We start from the raw sequence: 8,994 nt of genomic DNA, 5'->3' as shown, positions 1-8,994 counted from the left end.
CGATGAGAAACGATGTAAATTCACATCCACATGTTCAGCTTTTACAAGACCAATCTATTCTGAAAACATCATACATGTATGTGATGGTTATCACATGAACAAAATATAGTTTTTTTTAAATCTTATGCATTGCTGTAGCCTCACGAAGCTTTCCACGAAATCGTCTTCCGGGAGGGACGTAAAACGGGGGTCCCGTGCTCGAGGAGGTGCCTCGAACATGTTAAACAGCCTCATTACCCTACACATTGGGTACCTGCCTGTGGCACTGGCTGCAAATACACCTGATATTATTATTATTATTATTATTATTATTATGATAATACTTAATGATATCTTACAAATGGTAGTTATAGTAAAAGTAACACGCAACATAACATCTAACACGGATGTCAACACGCTCATAGATAACATAGTTCTTCCTATATCAGGATTCTCTCAACATCCAAGAGTGTTTATTATAGATGTACAATAAATCATGCGTTGTCATTGCATCGAGCCATTGATATCTAAGATGCTATATTCTCTATCGGTTAACCTCGTAATTCCATCCATTAAAGAATAGAGGTATTGTTTTGGGTGTGTCGGATATGTGTGGTCAAGCATAACTTGAGACGCCATGAATGAATTGTGATGCTATTTCGTATGTGGGTAGGTCTTGAGAAGACAAGACAAAATCTATTGTGGACCTTCTGGCGGCTGGTTTTGGTACTGCAACAGAACTCCCGATTTTGTATCTTTTGTCCTGGCACATACTAGGGTTTTGATTTTTAGGTAGCAGGTAGCTTTTGTTACGGACACTACTGGAAAAGCTATTTTCTATCTGCCTTTCCAAGAGGCTGCATTTCAACGCACTCCCTACCGTTACCGTGGTTTGCAGGACGTTGACCATTGCGTTTGGGCAACTGTAATTTAGCCGTCTCAAATCGTCTTTTGATCGACATAGAATCTAGGTTGTTCCGAATATTTGTGTTGAAAAATCCATACACAATAGGATTGGCACAGCTATTGGAGTAACCCAGCCAATGAGCAATGGGATAGACGTACTGGTGAATGACACTCAACTGCTTTTGTGACAACCTGGCAAAGTCCCCGAGCATCCAGCATGTGTATAGTGGTAACCAGAACAATGCAAACAACACAACAACCGTGATCAACATTTTCAGAACCCTCATCCTCTTTTTCGTAACGGCAAATTGTGAACCGCGCTGGGGATCATCCACAGCGGACGATGGTGTCATTGACAGCTTGTACATGATACGGCAATAGAAGAAGGAAATAACCGCAAGAGGACCGACATACACAAGAGAGAAGAGCATGAAGGTATATGTTTTCTTGTAGACTATATCTGGCCACGTTTCCATACAGACGTTAACAGACATGGTCTTCCGTGGAGAAATAAAAGTCTCAACTTGAAGAACAAATACTTGAGGGACCATCACGGCAACGGCACCGATCCAGATTCCTGCCAGCGCGATTTTCATCTTCGACAGGCTCATCCGCGGTTCGGTAGGGAAGACGATGGCTTTATACCTACAGGAAGGCATCATATTACCATTAAGTGGCTATATCTACTGTAGTATGATTTGTAACATGCTTAATGCTGAACAACATAATTGGCCACCAAGAGACAGCTGTTACCTGCCGAAATCAATAGTCACACGTCAGTAAAATTGTGATTGTTGGAAATCAATATAACAGTTTTAGAAATTCCCGGTGGGAAAAAGTTTAGCTTTATTGTCAGAGATCAGGCATTTAATTGGCGTTTCAAAGAACGGAACAATACCAAATGATATTAGATGATGAGTGTCACGAAAACCATAATACTCGGGACAAAATATATATCATCTAAAGCACATAATTAGGAGTTTTCATGTCCAATCTCAATTGGTTTGTGCTGTCGTTTGCCTGAGCGTTGCTTAAATGCAATGGTCGTGATACACTGGGACACATGTGGGATAGCAGTGCGACTGGATACCGTCGTCAAATGCCCCATACATGTCTGTCATGTCATGCCTACCTGTCATAGGCAATAGCAGTCATTGTGTATACCGATGCCGCCACAGAAATGCCCTGGATCGTGGGGTTCACTCGACACATGACGTCACCAAACTGGTAGTCTGCATTGTACACAATCAAAGAATGTCATTATGTTATCATATATTTAATAGACATATGCTATGTTAGATATATACTTTAGACGTGTCATTTCAACGTAATATGACTATTTTTGAAAGTCACATCTAACACTCAGAAAAATACATAAAAAACGGGCTTTGAGATTTATATTTGGACTAAGATTATACCAGACATATTTGTGACATTTTACAATACAAACGTATCATCCATGGCAAATGTCTTGCACATCTGTTTCATTTACGTCCTGTATATAGTTGATCTATCGCCATGCTATGTGGTCCACATGTTATTGACCTCAATCATCATTTGGCCCGATCGAATCTGTTGTAATCCGGTGGCTAAATAAAGGGATTACCACTCCGTAATTCCACTGATGAACACGCAGCTGAGGAACTAATCAAAGATAATCTTTAAGACAGATTTACACGATTCTAATCCTCCGCAAATCCCCCTCTTGTCAAATTTCCCAGGATCGTTTCTTCAATTTTGTAGGTCGTAAATTATTGTTGTCGATCGATGGTTTCCTCGTGATCAGTTCGAAGAAATAAGTGTTTTCGCCCGGTCCCTTCTTTACTTTCAGTTCAGATCCTGGTTACTCTCATGCCACGAGAAAACTCATATTAGAAGCTGCAAAGAATCTAACTAGCGCGTTTTTCCGCGTCAGATTACACTGGAAAGGCAGCCTAAAGGCTACTTCTTTGATGTGTTTACGCTTTCGTTTGTCCAATTTCTCCACATAATATGCAAAGCCGACAACAATGCACGCGCTGAATGTTAATCTTCCCACTGGCTTTGATGCAGAGTTTAGCAGACACGAACTTTATTGAAACTGCGGTGATTTCCTAGAGAAAAAGTGTCTCGTGGCCTTTTGAAGTACCATTTCTTCTAAAGATCATACTCTTGAAAGGTTGAGCCTGTCCCCCAGGAATTGGTTTTGCTAAATTTCCTCATTCATCTGGATCAGCATGAGCACTTGGAAGATTCAAGAAGCCGTGGGTGATAAAAGAAACTAACTGTCCAGCCGGTGTCCTTTCTTGAGATAAATGTCACCGCAGACCGGTAAATGACTCAAGTTACCGCCTGTTGAACACCAAATAAACCAGGGAATCACTCATACCAGCACCAACTGATGAAGAAAGAGAGCCGACATAGATACCATGTATTACTAAGGATTACATATACATATAAAGAGCAACATGAGTCAATCGTCAAACGGCCGTCGTGATATACCTTCTAGAAGTTTTCTTTTCATCTAGCATTTTTACGTTTCTAATGCGTCTCTTGCACGGAATCTCTGTAATCCCTTTACCCTGGTAGCCAGAGTACCGCGGGGCTTAGCAAGTTCTACTCTGGGCTCCGTGCGACATATAGGCCCGTAAATCAAGTCCAGCCAGACCGCGGACATACACTGTGATGGGCTGTGTATGTCCTGGGCCGGCTCGCCTGTTCATTCGCAGATAAAAGTTCGAGATAGCTGCAGAAGTGACACTAATATGGTTGTCTGGTCTGCCGTGTCCCATGATCATTTTACTACCTTTTTTGGTACTTACCATTCAGAATGTGCTCCACCAGCGTGAAGGGCATGCAGAAAATGGCCACCAACAGGTCACTCACGGCCAAGTTCAAGATGAAGTAATTGGTCACCGTTCTGTGGGACATCAAAAGCCATTACAAGAATGTTGTTTTATTTTTTGCAATAGTTGTAATGCATTTTCTTACATCATTTTAGCAATATGCTTACGAGATGGTCAGCTATTACAGTGGGTGCCATGCTTTACTGTAAGAGGCGACAAGAGGGTACATGTGCAGAATTCTACTCTTGTTCTAGTCTCGGATCTGTCATATCATATCATGTGCCTACTTCCAACATATTAGTACCAAGATTAATCAAATGGAAGAAGGCGACGTGATGGTGGTCGACAGGTCCGCTGTGCAAAGTATGCATATATTGTAATTCAATTTGCTTGTCAGACCGATTTTCCATCGCGACATTCTGCACACACTCCCAACCCCCGCCTCCGGGTGAAAAGCTTGGATCCATGATGAACGAAAAGGTTCCACAGTCGGTGACAATTACTAAAGCCCCCCGCTCACTGCACCCGTAGGACGCTGGCGGCGTCGCTGCGGCTGATCGAATTGACAAAGCACTCAACGAATTTCATCCTTAAAAAACTAATCTCTTAAAGCTTTGTGTGTTTTGGTGTCTTTTTGGTCATACTTATACGTTTTAAATGATATTCCCATTATAAAGTCAAGGGTAACACACATCCAGTTTAGGACGCAGCGACGCCGCCAGCGTGCCGCGGGTCCAGTGAGAGGGGGGCTTAATGGGAGAATGTATTGAGCATACCGTATGCACCAGCCCAAAGTAGGCAATAATTCCCAGCAATCACTGGGTCTTAACAAATTTTAAAGGACGAGATTTGCAACGTACAACTTAGGAAAAGATACAAACTTTGAATAAGTAGGTTTTTGTTTACATCCGCCAAACGAGTGCTACAAATGAATCCTGATTTTGATACATCATTTTGTTAATGGCCATGCATTTACATGATTAGTAAACACGCAATTTTCTGTTACCTAAGCCGCGGTGTCTTGATGACCACGGCACAGACGACCACATTTCCAACGACGCACAGAAGGAAGACCAGAGCGTAGGCCAGGATAATCAAGCCCGAGACGACAGCCCCGTGCTTGTACTTCGCCAGTAACATATCCGTTTGCGTGCCATTGGTGCTGTCGTTGAAAAAGTCCAGGCCTTCGTAGACGCTGATTGTGTCATTCGCCATCGCTGATCAAGTGGTCGCTCCAGGTTTTAGTCTCCAACACTCTCTGGAGTAGTCTCTCACCGTGGTGTCAGTTGATTAGCAGACGTACCTTCGGATAATGAAATAGAAAGTTTATCACAGTTTCACTTGCAATACCGCTAGATAAAACAACTGATGTATATGAATTATGCAGTTTCAGTCTTAGCAACTTTCGCTTATTTTACTTTTAGGGCAGCGTATCCCTAACAGCCCCGTAATATAATCTCAGCAGACATTTTGACATTGGTAATGCGCTTGTTAGGACTGCACTACAGTCTGATGCTAGGATACTTTGATATTCTTACTTATATATAAGGCGTCAGCGCCATTACGTGCAGCCTTTTAAAATGCACGGACCTTTTCATCTTGAATGCGAAGTTGATTTCATAAGAGGTCGATAGTTACCTACTGGCTATTACAACGGCAGTATATTTCCTTTATCCTTTGCTCAGCGGCCAGGTCTTGGGAAAGATACCGTAGAAAATACTGATGAAACTTTCAATATGCGATAAAACAACTCTGAGATAACCGTAATCCTTTGACATTTGTGGCGTAAGCTCAAAATCTGGTAAATCAGAAAAGCATTTTCAGTATCGAGGGTGTTATTTTACGTTTTCCCAATTTAGGCTTAGCGTCATACTGCTGACATTCCGAAGTTTAAAACCACTTTTGCCAAAATATCTGGCACGTTGATTAACGCCGGTTACACCCTGGTGCGTTTATTTAGATTGACAGTTGGAACACAACAGATTTACTGGATTTATCAGTAAAGCCGCGCCTGTAGGCAATACGTACGTCCTAGTTACATTAAAAATAGGATTACTGCTCGCGTAGGCATTTCTGACTGTAATGGAGTTAGGTACCTGTAGATAAGACAAGGGGCTTATATTCAAGCCTGCCATTTTGCGATATGTAAAGACCTTGATATTTTTGCAATTCGTTGTTTCAGCACTGCATGTTCACGCGTTGCCGCGTCAGTTGATCAGCAGCGATGGTAGTTTTACTTTACGTAATCCTGATTTTACACAGTCACACACATGCTAACCGATGTCTGATGTATTAATCATGGACTTTCGGAAGAATGGTAGAATCATGAAACTTTAAGATATGATCGGTTGCGATGTAAGGTAAGAGTGTTGTTTTGCTGTTGTAAAGACAGCCAAGGGGCAGTCGAAATCGAAACGAAATCTTGGCAATGACTTATACTTGTTATCGAGCCCAAAAAGACCAGGAACTTTACCTACTAGGTAACTTTATAGAACTGCTGTCGATTTTGTTAGAAATCCTCGCGATGTTTCTTAGGTATGACATTTTACGGCGCAAGTACCATCAGGTGCGTGTTCAAAATTCACAGCTCTATCGTCCTGAATATGAATTCGAAGTTGGTGCGGTCGATAGTTACCTACTGGCTGTTACATGAGATACTACAGTATGTTTCATTGATCTCCTGCCAGAGTTTATGTCGTATGAAGAATGCCGGTCGTGACAAGCTCTAATGCATCTTTCACGATATGATGTGAAGATACTTGTAGCGCTACCTGAAATATCCGGTTGATTTACAATATTTGATACCAAACTTGCACTACGCCCATGGGGTTTTAAGTGCTATCCTATTGACATTTCCAAACTTAGGAACACTTTTCTCAACTGTCTGAGATATTGATATAAGAGTGATGCCATCTCGTGCATTTTGATTGCCAATTGGTATACAGATTGTTTTTTAAATCACTGATACCACCCCTACTGAAGAAGGCACTTGCATCTCGGTATCTTTGATCTATTGAATATGTTATGTATCATGGGACTACCAGACGTGGCACTTACCAATGAACTCAGCGTTGGTTGTGCTACTTCATTTTTCAAAATGGTAAATTCCAACTGACACGACGAACTACCTCTGACATTATCAGTGACACGTAGAATTACACGGCAGGTATCAAATCATACACGAGGGACTTGTGACATTTAAAATTTTCCACCTGGCGCCAGTCTCATTTCCTGCATTTCGAAACGCAGGGAAACTTCTTGCCCTCTTCAAGGGCAAGTATTTTCATGGGCGGTCGATAGTTACCTACTGGCTACTGTTCAGAAAAAGATATGTTTCATTCGTCTTCTGGCCCGCGTTCAGTTTTAATGGAAAATAGCATTTCTAATACATGATATAATCATAGTCGTTATCTTTTGATATTTCTGGCTTGAGGTTAAATTGAGTTACTTACATATAATCAATTGAACGGGATTACCAAAAGTTTTTATTCATGTTTTAGTACCATCAAAGCGACTTTCAAATATCAATGTCATCAAATTTCTAACATATATAACTAGCCACGAGGGCAAGCCCTCGTAAATATTGAAGTTCATACTCGGCGAAAGTTGCTTTTGGCACGGGACAATGAAGCACTAGCAAAGATGGGGGTGAGTGTGGTCAATGGGCACGAGGAGACACCCGGATTATATACAATATACATTTACATACATATGAAAAGCATGCGATGGTTCACCCAGTTGGTACATTTCACACCCTCGATAAACCATCGGAGGCACTTGTTTTGTTGGGTTTTTGTTGGAGAAAGGTATCAAAGAGGCTAAAGAGGCACGTATATCACTAAATTTCCATACAATCAAAGACACGAATCTTGACAAGCTGTGACAGCACATGATTTGGTGCAAACAACTCAAGGAACCAATCAGAAACAAGTAGAAAAGGGAGTTGATCGCGATTTATTCATGCCATGATTTTCTTCAAATATGGGCATACGATCCTTATAGTAGTCCCTTTTCATGCAGCCAAAAACTGGCGATGCTTTTTATAAACTTTATTCATTTTGCTAGTCTCCAACCAGACCCAATAGATTGCAAAGACCGTATCCAACTGGAAGAAGGAGCTTATAGTGCAATCTTGGGTTGGCTATGAAAACTCCTTCTGCCTGTTGGATACGGTCTTTGCCAACCCGTAGGTCTGCTTGGAGACTATCATTTTGCCTCATCCTAACAGAACTTGCAAGACACGAACGAATCCGGATATTCTACTGAACTGGTTTTCAATATATACACGCCCGAAGTTGTCCAAGTGCGAGGTATGCACTGCTAATCTATGGTATTCAGGCTGAACACGTCGGTGCGTCATGTAGTTTTATAGTCAGTTGTTCATTGATTAAGATTAGACTCATTGCGCCCCACTCGATTTTAAATAGTGCTCAACTAGGCTTGCCTAGCCTATATGGCCTCGACTCGGCGTCGGGCTCTTTTGGGTTTCATCTTCTGGCGTTGCCATATTCTGAAAGGATCAATGCGTACTTAATACACGTAATTAAACAGACTTTCGTTGTTGGTTTCGAACTCTTTCCAGTGATCTTTTTTTTCGTAATGCTTTTTTATTTATTTCGATGGCCACAGGTGCAGAGGCAACAATGAATGACGATCTCTCTCCCTGACTGAACGGTTGGTCTTTCACGCCTGATTCGTCTTGATTTCCAATAGTGTTTTGCTGGAATGATTGTAATTCATTCTGACCTGCAGCAGAAAGGTCCCTCCGCTAGGCGTCTGTAAATGGGAACCACTGTGCAGGCAGCAATTAGCTGTTGATTATATAATCATCCCCCGCTAGTCTCATGATGCCTGCCTTGCGGTTCCTGCGGCGGCACTATGTGTGTGATTCCGGGTAGTTACGATATGTAACGTCAGATGAATACAACATTATAAGCCAAGTGCAGGTGTGTGTAGTGATAGAAGAATGATGTATCGCTGAGGTTTCAAACTGGTAACACAGTACCAGTTTCTCTACGTATATCAGGTTAAATAGCCGGCGATCACACCCCTGCCTCTTGCCGACACAAAACAGCATGTAATCTCTGGTAGTTAGACAGTGTGACTTCTCATGAATACAAAATCACAGACCAAGTCCAGGTGTGTGTGTATTGATAGAAGTTTGATGTATGGTGGGATTTCAGACTTGAAGGTTGAATACAGCAGATTGATAGTTGTACTGCGTATCACCTCCCGTTGCCGGTGCTTACATTCTCGCACCAGTAAACGCGGATTTGCATTACTT

At 41.8% G+C, this 8,994-nt stretch overlaps 1 protein-coding gene across 1 annotated transcript; it reads right to left on the bottom strand.

Moving 5' to 3' along the window:
• Positions 1-317: 317 nt before the first annotated feature.
• Positions 318-5,008, bottom strand: LOC136449177 (neuropeptide FF receptor 2-like). The gene is made up of 4 exons (XM_066449054.1): positions 4,717-5,008; positions 3,687-3,784; positions 2,018-2,117; positions 318-1,530 (listed from the first exon to the last, which is right to left on the bottom strand). Exons 1-4 carry the CDS (start codon positions 4,923-4,925, stop codon positions 810-812), a joined length of 1,128 nt encoding a protein of 375 aa, XP_066305151.1. The 5' UTR covers positions 4,926-5,008; the 3' UTR covers positions 318-809.
• Between the last annotated feature and the right edge of the window lie 3,986 nt (positions 5,009-8,994).

This window comes from Branchiostoma lanceolatum, chromosome 14 (genome assembly GCF_035083965.1).
Source record: "Branchiostoma lanceolatum isolate klBraLanc5 chromosome 14, klBraLanc5.hap2, whole genome shotgun sequence".
Taxonomy (NCBI): Eukaryota; Metazoa; Chordata; class Leptocardii; order Amphioxiformes; family Branchiostomatidae; genus Branchiostoma; species Branchiostoma lanceolatum.
The sequence above is the reverse complement of the archived record's forward strand: the minus strand, read 5'-3'. Positions and strand labels throughout refer to the sequence as shown.

Excerpts from the sequence above, each read along its gene's own strand:
- LOC136449177 (XM_066449054.1), bottom strand. The coding sequence starts at position 4,925 with ATGGCGAATGACACAATCAGCGTCTACGAAGGCCTGGACTTTTTCAAC. Across the intron at positions 2,118-3,686 it reads GGTGGAGCACATTCTGAATG|ACTACCAGTTTGGTGACGTC; the intron begins GTAAGTACCAAA and ends TGTACAATGCAG. Across the intron at positions 1,531-2,017 it reads ACTGCTATTGCCTATGACAG|GTATAAAGCCATCGTCTTCC; the intron begins GTAGGCATGACA and ends GCCTTCCTGTAG.